This window comes from Lynx rufus, unplaced genomic scaffold (genome assembly GCF_022079265.1).
Source record: "Lynx rufus isolate CCGP_SWC_20201006 ecotype Redwood Valley unplaced genomic scaffold, mLynRuf1.p SCAF_12, whole genome shotgun sequence".
Lineage (NCBI taxonomy): Eukaryota > Metazoa > Chordata > Mammalia > Carnivora > Felidae > Lynx > Lynx rufus.
In genome coordinates this window covers 22,167,831-22,192,251 of record NW_025814826.1, presented here as the reverse complement: position 1 = coordinate 22,192,251, position 24,421 = coordinate 22,167,831, and the positions used below count along the sequence as shown (strand labels likewise).

The window sequence follows — 24,421 nt, the reverse complement described above, 5'->3', positions numbered from 1 at the left end:
ATGACTTGTTTTTGAAGAATTTCAGAATGCAAGTTTAAAGTTCAGGCAACGTTTCATACCTATAAGTGATACCATTTTTCAGAAAACTATTCATTAAAAATAAGTTTAAATGGTAGTGTGCCTGGCCTTTTCGTACCTGATCCAGGGCTCCCTTTTCAAAGATACATGACTGCCTGTGCTCTGGTTTCGATCTTGACCTGCTGTAACTTAGCGTGTCTGCCAGGTTGCCCAAGCGCGTTTCCTAAGTGGTGACCGCTGTCCCAGCCGCTACCATGTTCCTAAACTCCCATCTCCTTCAGGCTAGAAACCATCTTAGCAGCATTGACTGCCATCACCACCTTGTCCTGTACCCTGTACCTATTTACCACGGACATAGTAGCAGGACGTTGAGTGTTCTAATGAAGAACTGCTCACAATTTACAGCTTTCTTTCTTTGTCAAGATGAAGTGCTCAAGACAAAGGCATTGAAAGAAGTAGCTAGTATAAAAAGAATTTCTATTTGTGGGTGTTTAGTTCTTTGTTGTGGTGGTTGTTGTTTTTTTTTTTCTTTTAGCTTAGTCTGTCATCTCTGTATACACATCGCCATTTTAGACAGCTAATTGAAATTAGAGCTCAATTTTAAGGGGGAAAGCTGGATTTATTTATTTTCGGTTGTTGATGAGCAAGCGGTTCGTGGAGAAACGTGTACTGGGCTATATTAAAATAGTTTATTCCTTCAACAACTATTATTGCTCCAGGCCCTGACTACTTCACTAATCTATATATTCACAGAAATGGTGCCACAGTAATTTTATATTTTAAGGCAAAGTATTGAGTTATATACATAAAATATTTATGCAACATTCTATAACAGAAAAGGAGCCAATGACTTCTTAAAAATGCCTCCTTGTTAGCAGAACACAGGAAGATCTGAGTTCTTGCAGGAATCTGAAGAAGAAATTTAAGGATACACCTATTTTCAAATCGGGGCAGCCTGGCGATCTAGACTGTGAGGGTCATATAGTGCCTCTGCTTCGTTTCCAAAAACAAAGAGACCGAAAGAGACTTCGACCCCAGTTATTATGATTGCATTAATATTGTTGAATTATAGGTGATTTTTCCTTCTGCTTTCTAGACTTTATATAATCTTGCTATATTATTTAGGTAATCGATTTTTGGAGAAATAAAATGCCTATTCTCCCATAGTACATTTGTGTAGTTCAAATGTAATGTTCAAATGGTTTTTTAAATATATATTACTGTAATATTGTTCTAAGCTTTTCAGTCTGATTAATCACCCTTTATTCTTAATCATCCTAATGTAGCACATTCTCATTTCACCAGTGAGAAACCACCCATAATACATGTTTTCTCCATTTCTTGAATATACCCTCTTTTTAGTTATCACAATGAAAGTAAATGAAAGCAAGCCATCTATTTGAAAGCAGAACTTCTATATATCGGTCGTTCAGCATTTCAAAACGAAGGGTTCTCACTTGGAGTTTATCCCCTTTAGAATATCAAGTCTTAGCAAATATTTGGCCATTGTCCACATCCCAGGGCCAGGCCAGAGAGAGCAAACACTTGAGCCTGCGTGGAATATTGTGCTCTTCTTGTTGTGTGTGACCCAAATAACTGTTAATATCTCGGGTGTAAAGGGATCTTTACCGATGCGCCCTAACCCCTTCTAGATCTATATAATCAGGAATGTGGTGGTCCAGGTATACTGAAGTCCCCCATAAGTAGGAGTTCCCTTGCCTTGGTTGTAAAAAACCGTGGTAGGAAGATCGTGTAATTTCTCAGTGGTTTAGAGGCTACCTTGGTCAATTTTGAAGCGTAACAAATCAGAGTACCCTGGAAGGGATTTGAGGATTTAAAAATCTGACGTTGGCTTCACGGGATATTCTGTGATTTGGATTTATAATTAGAGTATTGACTATGAGTTTAAACCTTGTTTCTCTTAGCCTCACCTCCCTTTTGGAAAGTAAAGCACTGACGTGTAGATCAGCTAATGTGATTCACTTCCTGAGGAAGGAAGTTGGGGTTCTCCACACGCCACAGCACCTGTTTCTAAGTACATATGGGAACAATTTTAACAGCTTTTCCGAACTATAGAGAGTGGCAAGTCCGTGCTCTGAAAAACTGTAGAAACTGCCAATTCTTGTTGCTTAGCCAAGGGTCCACGTCTGTCCCAATGAAGGCATTAACTATTGGGCTGTGTAGACAGAGTGATGGTCTTACACAGAGTAAGATCGTCTAGTGCTCATACATGCTGACTGTGTTTTCAGTTACTCCATCTCTCAGTTTCCTTTGGCTTGCCTGCAGGAATGATTGGTAGTAATGCTTCCCGGCCCACTATGCCATCTGGGGAGTGGGCCCCACAGAGTTCTGCTGTGAGAGTCACCTGTGCTGCTACCACCGGTGCCCTGAACCGGCCAATCCAAGGAGGTATGATTCGGAACCCAACAGCCAGCATCCCCATGAGACCCAACAGCCAACCTGGCCAAAGACAGATGCTTCAGTCTCAGGTCATGAATATAGGTAAGGTAGTTCTAGTGCTCTGTACTTTTCATTTCTGTGCTTTCTTAGAAGAGACGAACCGCTCCAAAAGTTCTTTGCAGACATGCTCCTCATTTGCAGGTGATTCCCCCCATGTCAAGCTGTCGTAAGTGCGATTTTGCTGGGACTCTGTATAGAATCCTAGAGTCTCAAAGGTTTCCCAGTTACATCAGAGAAGTAACTACCTCTGTGGTGCTTTATTTGTATTAAATTCTCTAATTTCAACTTTCGTGGGGAGTGAATCAGAATGCCACACTGCCAGTGTTACATACATGATGGTCGTAAGGAGCATCTCAGCGTTACAGCAGTGGTTCCTGACTCTGGGCGATCATCAGAATGCTCGCAGGACATTAAGATGCAGATTCTTAGGACACCATCCTAGGCTATTAAACCAGACTTTCCAGGGTCCTCACTGAAGGTACGAGGTCTTCTAGGACATCTCACAAAATGTGAGGATCACTAAAATTCTCTTCGGATACAGTTCTCATGTTATTAAAATTAATGGTCTAATGCATTATATGACACCATTTATATGAAATGCCAAGAATAGACAAATCTGTAGGGAAAGAAAGTAGGTAAGTGGTTGCCTAGAACTGGGGGTCTGGGGGAACTGGGGAGTGACTCCTAATGGTCGCGGGTTTGTTTGGGGAGAATGAAAATGTTCTAAACCTGATTGTCGTAATGGTTGTACAACTCTGCAAATATACTGAAACCCACTAAATCATATACTTTAAACGGGTAAATTGTATGGCATGTGAATTAGGTCTCAGTAAAGCTGTTACCTGAAAAAAAAAATAATGGTCTGTACAACTCATACTTGAGATTATTTTCTTAATCATTGACATATTAAGCTTCTTCTAAATCTTGCACATTAGCATAATTCGGATAAGTTCATGTTTATGTACTTTTTCATATACTTAGAATATTGCACAATGAGTAAGAGCTAAATCATTAACGGAAAGGTACCAGGATTGTTTTGACAAGACAACACAGAATTCTCATCCTACCTCTGGCATCCGCTTTCTTACCTAGTTATGTAATTGCTCAGCACATATTGGCTTATTGTTTCTGAGAGGTGACATTCAGATAGCCTTTCTACAGAGAATGTACTTCAAATTGATGAGTGGTTTCCAAACATAAATTCCTATAATTTATGAAAGGCTTTTATAGAAAAATGCTGAAAATGACCAGATTTTCATGCAGAATTCAGCTGGGAAATTTTTAATGTATTGATTCATTCATTTAAATATCATAATTAAGGGGCACCTGGCTGGCTTAGTTACTAGAGCATGTGACTCTTAGGGTCACAAGCCCCATGTTGGGTATAGAGATTACTTGAAAAGTTAAACACACACACACACACACACACACACACACACACATACACACACACACACAATAATTAATAAATCCCTCATATCCAGAAATTTAATTTTTTTCTCCATGTTTCTTTATTGAAGGGCACCTCACCTGGCCTTTGAGCTTTATTGTGTAACTGAATTTCTTTGATTTTTAATAAATTCAGAAAGCCATGAACTCCACAGAAAGTTGTCTCTTGTAATAGAAGACTGGTCTACACATGATGACAACAATAAAATCATTAAAAATCTCATGTCATCCGTTAGCTTTAAACCTCTAAAAAGAACTAAGAAAGGGCACATCTGACCTGCCTGAGCCTTCTTTCTGTTCTACCCCCTTTCTTCTAGAAGAGCTAACTGAATTACAGTGAATGAAAGTTCAAGAACAAGTGATCTAGCACTTCTTGAAAGTATGATCCAGGACCCCAAGCCTTTCAGGAGGTCCACAAGACTAAACTGTTTCCATAATAATGCTGAGACCCTACCGGCCCTCTTCACTCTCCCCTCTCTCATAGTTACATGCTGTGTGGTGGAATGTGGGAGCACATAGGATGCTCTGGCTCTCCTCTGTCAATCTGGACATTAAAGTAGTCCTCACGATGTAAAACAAGGGGCCCCTGGGTGGCTCAGTCGGTTGACTTCAGCTCAGGTCATGATCTCACAGTTTGTGACTTCGAGCCTCTTGTCAGGCTCTGTACTGACAGCTCAGAGCCTGGAGCCTGCTTCGGATTCTGTGTTTCCCTCTTTCTCTGCCCTTCCCCCACTCATGCGTGCTTGCTTGCTCGCGCTCTCTCTCTCTCTCTGTCTCTCTCTCTCAAAAATAAAATAAAAAATAAACATTAAAAAAAATGTTAATGTTAACAATACCAGTAAAAGGGTTTTTTTCATTTTTCATTAAAAGATCTGGTTTACAGGGCACCTGGGTGGCTCAGTCGGTTAAGTGTCCAACTCATGATCTCAGCTCAGGTCTTGATCTCAGTCATTGAGTTCAGGCCCTGTGCTGGGCTCCACACTGGGTGTGAAGCCTATTTAAAAGAAAAACAACAACAACAACAACCTCTTGTTTATATTAACGTATAGTGGATTTATTATAATGATTTTTAAATGAAGGAATAATTGTTTTTTCTACTTTCCAGTGTTAATTTCCCATACAGTGTCAATCAGATATAACCCACATAAACTAAAGCTTGTTTCTTGAAGAATATAAAAGGTTCTCTTTGCAAGAGTTTAGAACTGCCACTCTATATGTTCCCTAAAGTGAGTGAAAAGCCTTGAAGTTTATTGCCTTTGTTAAATTTGGTCTTACTATTTTCACCTAAATATTATTACATCTGTTTTTTTTTTTTTTTTAGGTTTACTTATTTATTTATTTAAGTAATCCCTGCACCCAACTTGGGACTCAAACTCATGACCTTGAGATCAAGAGTCACATGCTCTTTCAGCTGAGCCAGCCAGGCACCCACATCTGTCTGTTTCATTTTCCATAAACCAGATATTTCTCCATATATTACATAGCAGAAATAGGTACTTTCTTGATTACAGGTTATAAAGTTTTTTGATTTTTGTCTTCTCTCTTTAGGGCCATCTGAATTAGAGATGAATATGGGGGGACCGCAGTATAGCCAACAACAAGCTCCCCCAAATCAGACTGCCCCATGGCCTGAAAGCATCCTGCCTATAGACCAGGCATCTTTCGCCAGCCAAAACAGGTGAGTCCTGAGTACCCAGGAGCTCCAAGAGAACAGTGGTTCATGAGTTCTGGAAGTTATTTTATTTTTAAATGTCTATTTATTTTGAGAGAGCAGGCACATCTGCACTCACATGAGCGGGGGAAGGGCAGAGAGAGAGGAGGGAGAGAATCCTAAGCAGGCTCTGTGCTGTCAGCACAGCCCGACTCAGGGCTCGATCCCACCGGCCATGAGATCATGACCTGAGCGAAATCAAGAGTTGGCCACTTACCTGACTGAACCACCCAGGCACCCCGGTAACTTATTTTAGACCTCTGCCAGAAATTAATCTTTTCCTTCTAAATAGTTGGGTCCTGACCAGTTTTCACATATTCAGACTATAATCGTCAGTTGTTGGACAGGAGGTGAGGGGGTAGGGGAGGGAGAAATCCAGAAATCAGTTACTTCTAGGGCATACCTTTAAAAAGCTATAATTTAGTTGGAAAATAAAAGATGTACATTAATAACTATAAGGTAGTATGTACTGTACTATAAATGGTATAAGAGAAATCAAACAAATTACAAGAGATCATCCAACTGGGGTGACTGGGGAAGGCTTCAGAGTCCTGAAGGAAAGGTGTAATTCAGGAGGTAGAGATGGCAGGAAGCCAGCTCAGTGGGTAAAAGCAGCATAATCAGGGCCTGGATGTTACAGAACAACATGGTATGTTTAGGGTAACGGGGAATAGTCTAGTTTTCTGTTACATATATATTACCACTTAAAAAATATACAGTAAAGGCAGTATGGGAAGATTTGGCAGGAAGAGTAGATTAGTAATTGAATAGATTTGTAGAAGGTTTTCAATACCTAAGAAACAAAAACAGATGAACATTTGGGAAGGGGGGGTTGGAAGAGATAAGGAAACAAACCATAACAGACTGTTAGTGATAGAGAACAAACTGACGGTTGCTGGAGAGGAGGTGGGTGGAGAGATGGGTTAAATGGGTGATGGATATTAAGGAGGGCACTTGTTGGGCTGAGCATTGGGTGTTACATGCATAAGTGATGAAACACGGAATTCTCCTGAAACCAATACTACACTATATGTTAACTGACATTTAAATTTAAATACAAATTTGAAAGAAAGAAAAAAGAAAAAGAACGTCTTAAATACCATGCTCTGAAAAATTCAGACTTTTTCATTAAGCCATTAAAAAAGGTTTTTGGAAAAGGAAATTGTGTGTGATCTTGTTTTAAGTTTTTTTTTGCTTCTGATTATGTCAAATTTTGTTTCTTTGTAGGTGATCTTTTCTCTTGTTGCTTTTGAAATATTCTTTGTATTTACTGTATGTGTTGCACTTTCACTACAGTGTGTCTGGGTGTGGATTTATTTATACTGCTTGGTATTTGGCATGTTTTACTTGTTTTTACCCCGTAGATTCATGTTTTTCATGTTATTATCTCTTGTACTGTCCCTTTCCATTTTCTTTATTCTTTCCTTCTGAGATTCTGGTTAGACATATTACACTTTCTCTTTCTACGCTGGATTTTTTTTAAAATTCTACCCTCCATTTTTTTTATATATATACATATTTATTTTTGAGAGAAAGAAAGAGACAGAGTGTGAGCAGGGGAAGGACAGAGAGAGAGGGAGACAGAATCCGAAGCAGGCCCCAGGCTCTGAGCTGTCAGCACAGAGCCCGGTGCAGGGCCTGAATTCACAAACTCAGCAAGATCATGACCTGAGCTAAAGTTGGACGCTTAGCTAACTGAGCCACCCAGGTGCCCCCTACCCTCCATATTTCTTAATCCATGTATTTTCTATCTCCTTGTCTCTCAGTACATCAGGATAATTAATTTATTATCCAGTTCATTAATTACTTCTTCATCTATGTTTAATCCAGTTACATTTTTTATTTCTAAAAGTTTTATTTGCCAGGTCTACTTTTCAGTCTCATTATTTGCTTATTTTCATGATTCCATCTTTATATCTTTAAGCATTACATTCATCATTATTTTCTGAATTTCTTTATCTGATAATTCTGATAACTAGGTTTCATAGAGGTCTAACTCCAGTATTGACTCTCCCTCATGATGGCCTGTTTCCCTGAGTATTTTGGTAATCTTGCATTGGGAGTTCTTAAGTTGATCTTGGTTGGTGAAACATCTAGAGTCGAAATTGAGGAAACTTCTCTTAAAAAAGCAAATTTGCAGTGCTCTCTGCCAGAGGTGGGGGGTCCATTCCACATTCCCTCAGTTCAGTCCAGAGCCCCAGCTCTTGTAACTGCTCTGTGGATAAAAACACACCTATCACCAGTAGCTTGGGATGCTCAAGGTTTAGCTCATAGGTGGTTTTTGTTTTGTGTTTGCCTCTTTGAGAGTTCCATTATTCCCTGCAAAGCCAAGGTCACAGTTATGTCGTCTGCATAATCTCGTTTTTAGCAGTGCACTAACTGCAAGCAGACTTGAGGCCTAAGTGATGGTCCTGCTTGGCTGGTTGGGTGAACAAAGCAGCTCCCCAGGCAGAGAGATAGGAGCCTAAGCCAGAAGGCGGTGTGGGAACTGAAAGGGTGTGCTCGGTGTTTTCCAGGAAGTAAACTTGTTGGAAAACAAGCTGTAGCAATTCGGCCTTGAGGCCCACATGTAAAGAGCTGGGGTTGAAGGCTCCATGAGGACCCTACTGCAGACCGAGTGTTTTGTCCTGGTTTATTGTCCTAGATTATTCTGGTTTAAAGTTATGTAATATTCTTATCTAATTCACAGATAATGAAAGTCAGCAAGGTTTTTGAAATTTCATAAGAGTTGAGTACATTTTCAGAGTTTCTTATTTGTTTTTTTAAAACTACAGGTTTCAGAGTGAGTCCTACTCTGAGATGTAACGCTTTTATCATAGTGGGCCTTGCACAGCTTAGAAGCGTGGTATGATACCTGTCTGTTTTCCTTCCCTTATCTTAAAGGAGAGTAAAGGATTCAGAAGATTCAGTGAAGTTTAAAAACAAAACAAAACAAAAAAAAACCCCAAAGTATCAGAAAATGAATAAGATCCCAGCAATAAGACATCTGAGAAAAAGTCAAGGGCTAGTTATTTCACTGAAACAAAAGACCGGGGAAAGTGCTTACTAACCGTCTCGAGTCCATAAAGGAGGAGGCTCACTTACCAGCTGTATTCCTTTCATCATGGGAAGAAACTAGTATTTTTTTAAGCCTGCGGTGCCTCTGAATCACGTCTGGGGTCTCCTTAACAGGCGGGTCTGGGTGGGGCCCAGGGCTCTGCATTTTGAGAGAGACCCAGAAGATGCCTGCATCTCTGGCCCTCCCCCTGCACTCTGAGCAGAAATGAGGCAGGAGAAGGATGACAGAGCAAGAACCGCGTGCAGTCACTGTGGCTCTCACCGGACCAGCCACCGAGGCAGCGTGCAGCTTCCATCACCGGGTCTGTTGGGAGTAGAGCATCGCACAAATAACCACTGTAGTAATAACTCGGAAGCAGTACTTTTTCGGGGTCCTCCCAGTTCTTTGAGTCTAATTTGATGGAATCCGTGAGTGTTAAGCTGTTTCTAAATATGTTTATCTGATATGTTAAAGAGCCACCCATTTCCATGGAAACTTGCACATAATAGAAATGTAGTACAGTAGTTAAATGCAGCATCTGATAGTTGTTTTGGGGTGAAATGTCAAAGATTAGTTTCTAGAGAATACTAGGCGCATAGTTAGGATTTTCCCTGTTGCCCAAACAGATGAGCATTCTGTTAAAACAAAAATGGAGGAATTCCGGAGTTTGTACGGAGCCCAGTCACCATGTAAGCATGTTCGGTTTGCTGTGCAAGTTTCTGGGTCTGGGCACCAACCCTGTTCTGCCGTTGCTCTGGTTACGCTGTGTCAGTTTTCTTTGTATGAGAACTGTGTGGACAAAATAGAGTGTGTTCATCACTTCTAAAGTCATTTCAGCTTTTCCAGCCACTTACCCCCCATCTTTTATTTTAAATAATTCAGTTTGGAAGAAATTTATGGCCAACTTTATGGTAATCTTATTGTCATAGAAATTCAGAAGTGATGGATAACAAAGGTTTTGACTATGTCTCTCTTTTGAAAAGAAAAACAGTGCTTTATCATCCCCCCCCTTTTTTTAACTCCCCTAAGTATCATCATTAACATTTTATAGTTTTACTGCCTACTTAGGGGTAAGTTTTTAATGTTTTATGAACCCAGCATTAGTTTAAGTACACATTTCCAGAAGACTATAGGTTAGCCCTTAAATCTCAAACATAATTCTCTTATTTATTTATAGTTGAACTTGCATTTTCTGTAGTTCCTTTGAGTTTTATTTTCCTCGATGTCATATGTAAAAAAGATGTTTAAAATATAGCCAGGGCTCCCTGGGTGGCTCAGTCAGTTGAACGTCCGACTCCGGATTTCGGCTTAGGTCATGATCTCACAGTTTGTGGGATCGAGTGACAGCTCTGTGCTGTCAGTGCAGATATATTGACATACTTAACAAATATGCTTTGATATGTTTATCAAAATAAGTAAAATAAAATATAGCCCAAAACTTATAAAGGATTTTTTGAAGATTTCTGTCGGATTTATAAAAGTGGCTTTCTCTTCAAATACAGTAGCTGCCCTCCATGAAAAACTTGCTTTCACATTAAGTTCAAAATCTGAGTTAATTTGGTTTTCTTTTGTTTGAAATGCATCTAAATAAAGTTTCTTTTGTTGTCTATTTCTTATCATGTAGTAGCTGCTACTTTTCTGCAGAATTTTGAAAATAACGTGAAAAGTGATGATAATGGTCATGGTTTCTCAAACAAGAGCTCAGAATTGACCTTATTCCCCTTTAAAAAAAAAATGTTTATTCTGAGAGAGAGATTGTGTGTGTGCATGCATGGGCGGAGGAGGGGCAGAGAGGGAGGGAGAGAGAGAATCCCAAGCAGGCTCTGTGCTATCAGCATGAGCCCAGTACGAGGCTGAATCCCAGGATCTAAGCCAAAATCAAGAGTTGGACGCTCAACCTACTGAGCCACCCAGGCGCCCTTATTCCCCATTTTGTCTCCATCCTTACCGTTTTTTGGTAGTTCATAAAGCGTACATTTCAAGAAATGAGGTTTCTTTTGATGATAGCTTTATCTTCTGCTAGTTTGTTACTTAATCATTTCGCATCAGCCCATGGCCTGCGTGTATTCTTTCCTTTATTCCTCTGAATTTCGTCCTTGTCTTGTCTAGATTGTGACTCTATTTGTAATTGCCCAAAATGCAGGAGAATAAGTTCTTCGTTGTGTTGGGGGACATTTATAAAGTTGGGATTGGAAGTCTGGGTTGGTATTTTTTCCATAAGCCAATCATATTATTACATCTCTAAGGGAAGTGATATAACTCATGGTATACCCAAATTTATCATATCAACCACAATGCAATGTATCTTTCTGATTATAAGGTACGATATCCTGGCTAGATCAGGAGCCCTTTATTTTCATCAACTGGAAACTTACTGAGCCTATGCAGTTTCAAGAACTGGGCCAACAAAGAGACTTAAGATCTCCTCACTTGGTACAGTCTAAAGTTGATATTTTAACATCAATACCAATATCGATTTTAAGTGAAAAGAAAGGACGAAGCATGGAATGACAAGTGTTGGCCTTAGAGTGGCATAGATGGCATCTTCTGGAAAAGGATCAATTGCCCAGGGTGGCTGGGGCTCACGGGGAAATTGTGGACATTGAGTTTGTAGAGACTAGGCTTTACCAAAGTGTGTGCGTCCTTAAATTCCACCACCACCACCTGTCCAAGGACTTAGACATTTTCCTGGAGAGCTAAAATAAGAATTTTTGAGTCATCCCAGCAAAATTTGTTTTGGAAAAGGAACCTAACAGCATTGTCTGAGGAGAATAGGAGAGAGGCTATAAGCAGGGAATTATTTTGAGAGTCCTCAGCCTGAGCTGACAAGGAAGAGCCCTGACCAAAGTAGGAAAGCTGGAGGTACTGTTGGACGTTTCAGTCTGTGTTATGTATTGCTTTGAGGTTTGTTTTTTTTTTAATTAAGAAAAGCATGTAACAAAAATGGGTTCTTTTATGTTGGAAATTGTTTTTTTAATTTAAGCTTTGGATGTATCTTTCCTACGGTGGAGTTGTCTTGCGGAGGGTGACCGTACCTCCCTTTCCTTTTGACGCTGGGTTTCAGTCCAATGCAAGACTGGGGGGTGTGGGTTCAGGCGGAACCCAGCAGCCTTCCTAGATTTAAGAGAGTAGATTTCACCTTAGCCTGTCAGCAGTGGGGATCTAGAGGGGTCTGGGTGGGGAGGTCGTGTTTGGTGTGGGAATGAAGCTTCCGAAGAAACAGAAGTTGAAAATTAGGGAATAAGGCAGACCAAGAAAATACTTTAATGCATTTAACTAGCTACCATCTTTGGGGAGTGAGGTCCCAGGTATAAGTGATTTGGTAAACACACAACATCCACTCTTGGCTGACTCGACCTCTTTTCGTGAAACTTACCACATCCAAATGTTGGTCACTCCTCTGCAGAATTTCCTCCTCTCTTTGCTTCTGTGATATGCGGTTCTATTGTTTCTCTCCTCCTTGTTGCTGCTTTTCTACACTGCACCTTCCTCCCACTCCTTAAGTGTAGGAGCAGCAGACTGATCTGATCACATTTGTGTTTAAAAACTTAAATTCCAGGAGAGCATGATGCCAGAGAAGCAGGAAGGGCAGTAGGGAGACTTTTCCAGGAAACGATGTCTTACTGAGGAGCAAGGCAATGATGAGAAGAGGCAGGTTAGAAAAGGCCCCCCAAAAACCAGAGCACGAGTCTCAGAGTGTTAGCTACCTTTAGCAAGGCAGGACCATTTGAGTGGAACCGGGTGGCCGCACAGCGCACGCGCTCGGCCTGTGGTAGTAGCCCGCGGCAAGGGAGGCTCGGGGATGCAGGCTTAGGGCCAGGAAGGGCAGGTGAGCAGTGTCATGAAGGGCGCATTCAATTAGGTGATTTCCCTCACAAGTTACTGGGGATAAACGGAGAGTATAAATTGTTCTTTAATGCACTGATTATAAATGTTGGAAATCAATTGTTGGCTTTCATAGTCAGCATTTCGGGATCCTAGGCCAAAGTGGCATGCCAAGCTGTCTTTAGAAAGCATGGCATATTAAATTGGGTTAGATAAATAACTTCATCCCTTGATGGATCTATTCACACTTGCTTAAGAATGAACTTACTTACTTGTAAACTTTTCTTTTCTCCAAAACATCATATGGTAACTCTAAGAGTACTAATTAGACCATTTTGGCAAAATACAAGTATCGTTTTCCCTTTCGATACTGAAGTAACTCAGAAACTTTTCAAACCCCCACCACGAACAACTTGTCATTTAATTTAAATTTTAGGAGTTTTATGTACCATGAGTTTGGAGTTTAGTGTTACAATTATATCACCTGTGACCTTTTATAATAATATAATCTGCACATTCATGATCTACTTTGGTTGACTCAGAAAGGCCAAGAGCCGCACTTCCTGGGGGCCTTAATGAATATGTTTGCAAGGCCTGCTTATGCATGACTAAGAAGTTTCCTATTAGTCCGACCAGAGTTAGTCTAGCGACAGCTGAATTCAAAAAACTTAATGCAGCTTTTCTTCTTATAGGTCTCTAGTCTCTCCCAGGTGAGTCATCACAGCCACGTATGAAATAAGACTGTTTAAATGAAATTTGTCTTTCCTACCAAAGTTCAGAAAAATCCTTTGATTACTTCAGGGCAAAGTGAATATATACCTACGCTTGAAAAATCCGTGTAGATTTGTGGAAATGCAACGATCAGGAGGGCCCTGGCAGCACGCGCGTCTGTGTAGGAATCACGGCTTGGCAGTGTCTGCTTGTGCGATCTCTGCGACATGTGGGTTAACCCCTCTGAGCCTCAGCTTTGCCAGCTTTAAAGTGGGGGCAGGCAAGACGAAACCATACACTAGATGCCTCGACTGGCACTGAGTAGAGTGTGTCTGTCACTGTGACTTGTCATTTTGTTCTGTTCTGGCTGGTAGAGCGTTGTGTTACACAGACCCGGAAGTCAGTGGTTGATGTTGGTCACCTTTTGTCCCTGAGGGAAGAAAGCGTTCTCTGACCAGCTGGCTTTTCCAGGGGCCCACGGTGAAGTTTGTGTCTTCACAGGCAGCCATTCGGCAGCTCTCCGGACGACCTGCTGTGCCCACATCCTGCAGCAGAGTCGCCCAGTGATGAAGGCGCTCTCCTGGACCAGCTCTATTTAGCCTTGCGGAATTTCGATGGCCTGGAGGAGATTGACCGAGCCCTCGGAATACCCGAACTGGTCAGCCAGGTGCGCACGGGCTGGGGGCGGGGGGGGGGGGGGGGGGGGGGTTGCTGAGCTCTCTCAAGGGCACGGACTCGTCCGTTTTCTTTGGTTCACAGATGCTCTGCGGTCTGCTTCTTAGGGCACTTCTTTACCTCCTAACAAGCTGGCTCTGTTTTCTTTCTTGCCCTCCTTGGTACCCCCACGTAAACGTTTGCCCAAGGATGGAGAACACTGAAAATGAGCTTTCGTTAAATTTAGGCTATTGAGCTGAAAGGCAGAAAGTCAAGGCCAGCTCACCTAATGACGTAGAGGGACACACAAGGAGCAGAGAACAGAGAAGTCTAGAACAAAACACTGCCGCCCCAATGACCTAGAACCCTTTCAGCTAAAAACCCAGTTGGCATCCACGATGATCATATTCATCTTTACATTTGTGGGCTGGTGAGAAGAAGCCAGTGTGCTAAAAGAATACTTCGCACACAAGCTAGCAGAAGTCATTTTAGAGGTAGCTAGAGCTCATTAATCCTTTTGACCTTTGTGTGGGTTGAGCCCATAATAATTTGGGGGGATATTTAAACGTAAATGGGAAGACAAGAAAGTGCTTCTTAAGCTTCCTCCTTCTGATAGTTTGTTAAAGCAATTCTCTACTTTAAAGTATTGCTACTTTATAGCAATAATATAATAAACAGCTTAAACATAGTCTCGAATGTGGTAACAGTATTTTCTGTGTCTGGCTACCCAGCTAAATTTGTGGGAAGCAGGCAAGGAAGCAGGCATCCTGGTTTACTTTATAAAGAGGAACAACAAATCTAAACAAAATCTAAACAAAAGCTATCACAGTCTCAGTACTGTCTTCCTCTTTGCTCATCATCTTTATTTCTTACTGCTAAACAGTAGCTTCCAGCGTCCAGTATACTCTTAGACACATGATGTGTCAGGAGGATGTCAGAAAGGTGATGCAAAGTCATTGGAGGCTTCTCTAAAGCCTAGAAATCATACTGTCATAATTCCCACAGTTCAGCAGACAGAAGTGGGAGTTAAGACTTGTCGATTCATATCAAGAACAGCAGAATGGGAAGAAATGACTCGAGAGGCTACATGATATAATGTGAAATAAATCGAGAAAGGAGAATGGAATTTAAATATTTCCTGTGTGGCTAGTTTGCTTTTGCTTTAAGTGGTAGCTAGAAGTCAGCACTCAGTATTGTTCTCGAGTTTTGTCCAAGTGACATTTTTTTTAAAATGTGGTTATTGGGATTGTTTGTAGCATCATTTTTATCAAAACTGGTGTCCTTTTATCATTTAATATTTTTAGTCCCCTTCATTTTTTCATTCATTTGTATTCTGTTTTGTCTCATCAAGTCCATTGTCAGTATAATGTCATCCTATTAAACTGAATTATAGAAACATTTTTCGGTGGATTTGGGAAATGGAGAGTACAAATAGACTTTATTTGTGCACGTGAGAGTTGTGTGTCTTCTTTAAAAACTGGAAATTATTTCATTTCTTCTCTGTTGAAGATGGGCAGGTATTTAAAGTTCTAAGATAGTTTCGTGAGTATAGTTATTCAATTCAATAATGAGTTCAGTAATTCAGTAATCAATGGTGTCCCCTGGGGAGGCTCCATCCACATACTTAAAACTGTGCTGGAGAGGGCAGTAGGCCCGAGCCTCATGGGTGGACCTCAGGACCACGCTGACGTGAGCCAAGGATCATGGCCAGCTCCAGGCCCCTGCTCTAACTTGGGTAGACTGGTTTGAGGAAGGCCTAGGACATGACCATGTTAGAGAAAGCCTTAAGAGACATTTTTGCTCTTGGGTCCTTCCCTCCTTATATCAGAAGGGTTGTAGCAATTACCCCTAGAAGTAGAAGGGAGAGGAGAATAGAATTAGCAAGTATGTGTTTCCACCCTAAACACAGACACCGAGGGCCACTTGGGGGTGAGGTGTTCCCCCTTGGAGAAGTTGTAGATTTTCTATACCTGCTTCATTCTGACCCAGATAGATCAGGTAACCATAAGAAGTCAAGAACGACAAACACAGCAAATGTGTCCAGTAGCTCATAAGATGGTGGCAAACTGTAGGAAGTTCCGGCAGCACAGAAGGCAGTTAAATAAAGGCAGTGTATCGCACTGCCGAGGAGCTCAGGTGCTAAATCACAGACTGGATTGGAACCCACTACCGAACCAGCCAGAAAGGCTTATCGCAACTTCCTCCGTGTCTCCAGATCTCACTTTTTTCATCTGCAAAACGGGAACGATGGTGGCGGGTGCCCCGACACTGCCGACCCCAGTGAGGTACCAGGGTGGTCGTCTGACTAAAATGATTGCTTCAAGTATGAAGAATCAGTGAAAAGACTTAACACTCCCAGGGGACATTTCCATTTTACAGTCCGGGTCAGTCTCTGATGGGGAAGTGAGGAGGCAGTGTCCCATAGTCCTGGCCTCGTTCTCCTTCCCTTGGAAGAAGGGTTGATGGGGGTCAGGCCTGACCCTGCTTCTTCCCTCACATAAGTACACCCATTGAACAAAGATATTTTCTAGGAAGAAAAGTGGAGTCACGCTAGGTACCTTTGTATAGTAAGTACAGTGTGAAGAGCTTCAAGTATATGACAGAGAAAATAACCTTGTATCAACTCCGCTGTTTAGAGCGGTTGTATTCATTTGTTTGTTATCTGGGGCTGTCTCTTCAGAGCCAAGCAGTCGATCCGGAACAGTTCTCCAGTCAGGAATCCAACATCATGCTGGAGCAGAAGACCCCGGTTTTCCCACAGCAGTATGCATCTCAGGCCCAGATGGCCCAGGGAAGCTATAACCCCATGCAGGATCCGAACTTCCATACCATGGGACAGCGGCCCAGCTACGCCACACTCCGCATGCAGCCCAGACCTGGCCTCAGGCCCACAGGCCTGGTGCAGAACCAGCCAAACCAGCTGCGACTCCAGCTGCAGCATCGCCTCCAGGCACAGCAGGTGTGCTCTTCGTGGGCGTCTGGAGAGGCGGCCAGGGCGCGGGGGAGTGGGCAGCTTGAGGCGAGAGGGCGGCGTAACAGTCGTATCCTCGGGGAGGGCGGAAAGCTCATCCCGTCCCTTCCAAGATGACCCTACAGCTCGTGCTCTGTTCTACTTACTGATTTCCCTTCTGTCTCGTCCACTAACTCCACTCTAGCACAGGGGAGCTGTCCTGTTGCCCAACAGGACAACGGTCTAGCCTTGAGGTCTGGAGCTAACGGTCTAGCCTTGAGCTCTCTGAGCCTCAGTTTTCCTGTCTATAAAATGGGGCTGCTGTATGGTGCAGGGCAATGTGCATATGAGTTAAAGGTGGTTTCTAGCTCAGTGTGAGCACTCTGGACAACAGTAGCTCGTTTCCTCAGTCCTGTCTCATGACAGAAATTGTCACTGTTAGCTGACTGGTGGCAGAGCAGTGCTGCCTTCTGAGTGCCTAGTTAGCTCAAGAAAATGTGTTCTCGGGAAACAAGGCTAGACAGATTTCTGTAAACAGTCCACAACGTCTTCTCAGTTATAAGCAATGCGAAACCTCACTGATAATTAGCTTTGTCAAAGAATTCAGCTGCAAACCATGTGGTTTCAGCATCTAACGCATACAGATGTTACACTGGGGAGGGCGATTTCTCAAGAGAGATGATTTAAAATATATTGTGTAAAAAATGTATTGATTCTTCTGTCGCATTTAGAATCGCCAGCCACTTATGAATCAAATCAGCAATGTTTCAAATGTGAACTTGACCCTGAGGCCTGGAGTACCAACACAGGTAAGGAGCAGACCAGCAGTCAGATTTCATGGGATGTTGAGTTTCTCTGTCATTTCTTCCTTGTCAGTATCCCAGGCAAAGTTACTTACAAGGTCATATGACCCAGACCAGCACCATGGATCTGTTAGGTCATTCAGGTGTCCATCTAGCCTGTCACTTTTGTAGTTCCATTTTTACTGCCAGGTACAGTCAGTTCTTGTCATTCACTTGTGTTGTGTTCTATGAAGTTACAGCAAACACTGAATTAGCGACTAGTGAACCATTGCTCCCAGGAGACATACAGGGTTAGGGTCCTGCTAGCCTCTGGTGCCAGCATGGTCATCAGTCTATCAGTACATAACCTTGTTTCACATGTGCTTCAATTTGAAGAAATCTTATTTAATACTGTCGATTTGTTACCTTGAACTCAGAGACACCAGCGCTGTGACTCTTGCCTGAATGAAGCTCACCCCACACGTGCCTTCTCCATAAGGTACATCACAGCCTCTTGCATTTAGGAACACTAGACAGCTCTTTAGCACTACTCTTAGGAACCACCGTCAAGAGCAAAATCACCTGGGAAAAGCACACCAGAGTGAAAAACGTGGAACTAAATAGTCCACAAAAAGGACGCTTACAGTATGAGAGCTGAAACAAGAAGGCAGAGTGTCACCTTGTTTCAGCCTTAGGTGGGAATAATGTGCACCTTGGGCATCTCAAATTCTTTTGCGCATGTCCATAGACGTTGACAGTGCTGTGAATATAGAGTTGGGGGTTACAAATAAATTTTAGCAAGTAGGTAAGTTCACAAATACGGAATCCAGGAGTAATGAGTATTGACTCTGTACTGCTAGGACCCCATAAACAGCCTTTTACCTCTTCTGGGTGGCAGGCACTGACATCCTTCCCTGCATCCATCTGTCTTTTCCTCTTCAGTCTGCCCTGGCCTCTTTGCATGTTCCTATCACCTCGCTCTCCCTACACTCCCTCCCCTCTCCCTGCCTCTGTTCAGCCTTTTCCAAAGCACTTCAAGCCACATTTCGGCACAAATGATCTGGTTTCCCTTTAGATTTGAATGTCATCTTCAAGGTTTCTGTGACATTCATCTTACAGCTAGGACTGGTATTATTATGAGGTCCTTTAGTTAACTGTGTTCTCTCACAGTGAGTTCCAAGTTAATCCATAGTAACATTGAAGTTACCCATGTCAGTCATTGCAAGGTTTCAGAAAAATCATCATCTCTGTAGAACTTAGAAGCCCACATTCTCACCCACCTACTGTTCGACTCTAAAATGTTCTCTCCACATGGCGTCTGGGTGGCTCATTCGGTTGAGCGTCCAACTCTTGATTTTGACTCAGGTCATGATCTCAGGGTTTGTGAGATCGAGCCCCATCTTGGGCTCTGCGCTGCACTTGGAACCTGCTCAGGATTCTCTCTCCCCCCTTCTCCCCCACTTGCACTCCTTCCCTCTCTCTGTCTGTCTCTAAAATAAAAAATAAAATGTTCTTTCCGTGTAATTTTATTTCCCAAATGATTTTACATGAGACAGTACCATTTGTTGTCTTATTTCTAATATACAGTTTGTTTCTCAATCTGTGTCTTCCCCCAATGTTCCCCTCTGTGCATTCCCCACTTCACCCCCATTTTAGGCACCTATTAATGCACAGATGCTGGCCCAAAGACAAAGGGAAATCCTGAACCAGCATCTTCGACAGAGACAAATGCATCAGCAACAGCAAGTTCAGCAGCGAACACTGATGATGAGAGGACAAGGGCTGAACATGACATCGAGCATGGTGGCTCCTGGTGGTTTACCAGCAACTCTGAGCAACCCCCGGATCCCCCAGGCAAATGCACAGCAGTTTCCATTTCCTCCAAACTACGGTACTGGACTTACATCCCCACCACCTTTCACCAGCCCTTTCTCCCCAGTGTCCCCTGCTCTTGGGTCTCAGCTCCTCTCTCACAGCTCTTTGCATGGCTCCCACATGAGTCTGGCTACCCAGGGAGTGATAGGCAACTTGGGAGGACAGCTGGGGCTTGTCAGGAGTCCCCAGGTCCAGCACAGTGCCTTCCAGTCTCTCAGCTCAGGTACCACCTTTTCTCTGAGTGCAGGTCTTACTTTAAGAGTGACCGAAGTAAGTGTGTGTGAGTGTGCGTGGATGTGTGTGTTTCTGTCAATGTCTGTAAACACGGGTGCATATGTATATATTTATTTTTGAAGACCTCTGAGTCTGACTCAAACAAATCAATAGATACATACAAAATGTTGAAAGACCTACAAAAATTCAAGCATTACACATTCTCCAATTTTTGAAAAAAAAGATGATACCAAATCTTCAATGAATAGATAATTCCTGAGAAGTGTTATATAGAAGCCCCAGTGGAAGGCCCTTTGTTTTCTTCATATTGATTTGTTGTTCAGCGTCAGTCTTAAGAGACAGATGTGTAATGTCATAAATATTCATATTTGTGTGCATGTCATGTTCAATTAATAGTTGAATTATTGATAAAAGTTAAGTGCTTACATTAACATTAATATTCCAAATGATTTTCCCTGTCTTTTGCCAGAGTTATCTACAAATAACTATCAAGCCTCTGTAGTGCTTAAATTCATGTCTCCTGTTTCTTTAAAGAACCAAATAATGTGCGGGTTTTTCTGTGTGATCATAAACTTTTCTTTCTCAGCTAACCTAAGCATTAATTAGCTATGTACATTACACACATCTAGGCAAAAAACGCATTTTCCTTTACGTCCTCCTTGAAAGTTTCTAAGTTGCCGCCTTTGTTTCTAAGCTCCTTTCCTGTTTCCTTTTTGATGACTTCAGAAAGTGTTCTAAAAGTTCCTTCTCTCCTTTTAGTGTAAATGCCATTTGCTTCTAAACTGAACAAGAAGCTTACATTGAATTTTTCTATGTATTCTTGCTCCTCTTAGGTAGCACTGAAATACCGCAGAGCCCTTTACAGACAGAATCCTTTGTGATGCAGTTACTTATTTTTAAAAATGCATGGATCTCCTTGTAGAATGACTTGGTTCAATAAAAAAATTATTCAAATGTGTTAACTTTTCATATATAGCTGAACTTCAGTCTGATTTAAAGTTTAAACAATCCAATTGTAGTGATACATAAAAATTTGAAGACTGTTTCAGGTAAAAGAGAAATACACATGTTTGACCAATTCTTGATTTAGAGAGGGATAAGGGGAAGGAACAGTATTTTCTCTATCTCTAGACAAGGTAACTACCTTAGAGAATCAACATTTGGAAATTTTTTTCTTCATGCTTTTTATCCCAGTTTGGAACCTTTTTTAAATGTATGTGGTTAGGGGCGCCTGGGTGGCGCAGTCGGTTCAGCGTCCGACTTCAGCCAGGTCACGATCTCGCGGTCCGTGAGTTCGAGCCCCGCGTCGGGCTCTGGGCTGATGGCTCAGAGGCTGGAGCCTGTTTCCGATTCTGTGTCTCCCTCTCTCTCTGCCCCTCCCCCGTTCATGCTCTGTCTCTCTCTGTCCCCAAAATAAATAAACGTTGAAAAAAAAAAATTTAAATGTATGTGGTTAACCAGCACATGATCAGGTATTTGAAAGTAATTTTCTATGTGTATGTAATTTGAATGTTCTCTTTTCTTCCCCCCAATCTCTACAATAAAACTAACAGTCTCCTTTGGATTTCTGTTTTGTTTTTTAAGGAATAAGTCAGCAACCTGATCCAGGCTTTACTGGGGCCACAACACCCCAGAGCCCTCTGATGTCACCCAGAATGGCACATACCCAGAGCCCCATGATGCAGCAGTCTCAGGCTAATCCAGCCTACCAGGCCTCCTCTGACATGAATGGGTGGGCGCAAGGGAATATGGGTGGAAACAGGTATGCCGTGTTTCTGTGTCTTTTTAAATAAGTGATCACCAGGGAATTTTTCTGTAGACCGCCTGTCTCTTTTCTGTATTTTTTCTCTCTCTCTTTTTTTTTTTTTTTTTAATTGAGTAAGCTCTGTGTTCAACAGTGGGACTTGAACTCATGACCCTGAGATCAAGAGTCACATGTTCTACTGACTGAGCCTGCCAGGTGCCCCATCTTTTCTGTATATTTCTTAATTTTTTTTCTCAAGCAAGCAATATCAAGTAAACTACGAAGTAGGAAAGTTACTAAGTAGGCAGAAGTTACCAGAATACAAAAGTTTAGCATATCTCTTCCTTGGGAGTAAAAGGAACTCCCCTGAGAAGGTACCACCCCACCAGTTTAAGACCGAAACTGCGGGGCGCCTGGGTGGCGCTGTCGGTTAAGCGTCCGACTTCAGCCAGGTCACGATCTCGCGGTCTGTGAGTTCGAGCCCCGCGTCAGGCTCTGGGCTGATGGCTCAGAGCCTGGAGCCTGTTTCCGATTCTGTGTCTCCTTCTCTCTCTGCCCCTCCCCCGTTCATGCTCTGTCTCTCTCTGTCCCAAAAAAATAAATAAACGTTAAAAAAAAAAAAAATTAAAAAAAAAAAAAAAAAGACCGAAACTGCTATGGAAGGCAGTGCTCTAGAAGGCATCCTTTATCAGTACATGTAGTAAAAGCAAACAAATAAAAAGCTTGTTCGGTGCAGATAGGAAAGAGAAAGATACACCTCTAGACTTTCACAGTGATGTTAGGAGAGGACTGTGGTCGCCCCTGCAGCCTCATTGAGCACTTCCTCCACCATCTCTGACCTCACCCCTGCTGGCTGTCCCACCCTGGGGTCTTTCAGCCTATACTTACTCATCCTCAAGTAAATACGTGAGAAACAAGTGCTCAAAACTCCCCACCTTTTTGCCCTACAACTCTTGACATTTTAATCTTTTCCTTATGTTCTAGCATGTTTTCACAACAGTCCCCACCACACTTTGGGCAACAAGCAAACACCAGCATGTACAACAACAATATGAACATCAATGTATCCATGGCGACCAACACAGGTGGGATGAGCAACATGAACCAGATGACAGGACAGATCAGCATGACCTCAGTGACCTCCGTGCCTACGTCGGGGCTGTCCTCCATGGGTCCCGAGCAGGTGAGCACCCTGAGGAGCAGCCCATCGTCTTCTGATAACTTTTTGTCTATTTCCGCATTCAGTGTATCTTTCCATGTACTTAACATCTGCCATCAACTCCCACATGTATTTTGATCAGTGTTTTCTCACCTTACTTTCACCTGTGTTAGTGCCACTAACAGAAATACTTGTTAATGACAAAATAAACATGAAAGGATTCCTGACTGCTCAAGGATCTTTTAAAATATTTCTTAACTGTCTTGTCATTTAAGTATTTTCTTATTTGAGGAGCTTAGCAATATCTAAAATGAATCTCTAAAAATGGAATGGTAAATGTACTTCTTAAGTAGCTTTATTTTGGATTTATAGTTTAAGAACTGATTTTCTTCTGAATGAAAAACCAGACGAATCGCAAAGGCCAAACTAACTGCTTGCCATCCAATTAGCTGTATTTCCACCACCACCTCCCATCCCACCCCCTCCCGCCGCCCCCGGCCAGTTAGCTTTAAAGGATACTTCACTCGTGCAGGGAGACTGACACTGATCATCCAAAAACTATTCTTTATCATCTCTGGGGTGTGAGTGCCATGTTTTTCGGGTCAATTTTTTTTTAATTTTTTTTTTTTAATTTTTATTTTTGAGAGGGAGAGACCGAGCACGAGTGGGGGGAAGGGGAAGAGAGAGAGAGAGAGAGAGAGAGAGAGAGAGAGAATGAATCTGAAGCAGGATCCAGGCTCTGAGCTGTCAGCACAGAGTCTACCCGGGGCCTAAACTCACAAACCCTGAGATCATGACCCGAGCCGATGTCGGAGCCACCCAGGCGCCCCCCTGGTCAGTGTTTTTTAAACAATTCTGCTTAAGGCTGTATTTCTGAATAAGACTAGTGATTCTGCTATCCCTAAGTGTACACCAGCTTCACTTGGTGGCAGAGAGACGCAAAGCATTGATATCTCGGGTGGCCAGCCTAGGATTCAGAATCTGGGATTCAGAAATTCAGAATTTATCCACAGATAAAGGTGTTAGTTAAAAATTTTTAAATTGTGTTTACAGAAGAACTTATGTTTTTTTAATTTTTTTTAAACGTTTATTTATTTTTGAGACAGAGAGAGACAGAGCATGAACGGGGGAGGGTCAGAGAGAGGGAGACACAGAATCTGAAACAGGCTCCAGGCTCTGAGCTGTCAGCACAGAGCCCGACGTGGGGCTCGAACTCACAGACCGTGAGATCATGACCTGAGCCGAAGTCGGACGCTTAACCGACCAAGCCACCCAGGCGCCCCAGAAGAACTTATGTTTAAAGGGCACAAAATGCTTGGCATTCTACTGCCTCAGTAGTTCACGCAAAGTATCAATGTGGCAAAGACCCTGAGTCTTATTTCATCTGTGGAGAAATCGAGGCATGGGCAGGTTAAATGACTTAGTAAGTCACTGACAGGACTGTGCGTTCAGTCAGATCATGATTGTGAGAGTGGTGAAAGACTGAAGGTTGGATTAGTCTATTTCGTCTGATGTTGGTGCCCCACAACTTGTGAGGAAATTTTAGTAAATTTATTTACAGCACCTCTGTTTTATTCTATGAGAAGATGTTAATAAAAATGCAGAGTAGTGCATAAGGAAATTTAAAGCCCTTTGCAATTTAAGAAAGCTCTGTGTGGGTAATAATAATTCGCCTTTCTGTAGTTGAATTGATGGTGACTAAACCATCAATGGTGGCTTACTTGGGTAAATTAGACATAACTAAAGATAGATTATTGGGGCACTCGGGTGGCTCAGTCGGTTAAGCATCTGACCCTGGTTTTCAGCTCAGAT

The 24,421-nt window shown here is 42.3% G+C and overlaps 1 protein-coding gene across 6 annotated transcripts in view; it reads left to right on the top strand.

Moving 5' to 3' along the window:
- Positions 1–24,421, top strand: part of NCOA2 (nuclear receptor coactivator 2) — a 291,022-nt gene that overhangs the window by 255,652 nt on the left and 10,949 nt on the right. For all 6 annotated transcript variants that reach the window (XM_047074015.1, XM_047074020.1, XM_047074019.1 and 3 more), the window contains 8 exons: positions 2,305–2,520; positions 5,476–5,605; positions 13,713–13,878; positions 16,546–16,824; positions 17,547–17,624; positions 19,254–19,488; positions 21,291–21,468; positions 22,435–22,633. In XM_047074015.1, coding sequence (XP_046929971.1) covers positions 2,305–2,520; positions 5,476–5,605; positions 13,713–13,878; positions 16,546–16,824; positions 17,547–17,624; positions 19,254–19,488; positions 21,291–21,468; positions 22,435–22,633 — 1,481 coding nt within the window. The remainder of the gene's footprint in view (positions 1–2,304; positions 2,521–5,475; positions 5,606–13,712; positions 13,879–16,545; positions 16,825–17,546; positions 17,625–19,253; positions 19,489–21,290; positions 21,469–22,434; positions 22,634–24,421) is intronic.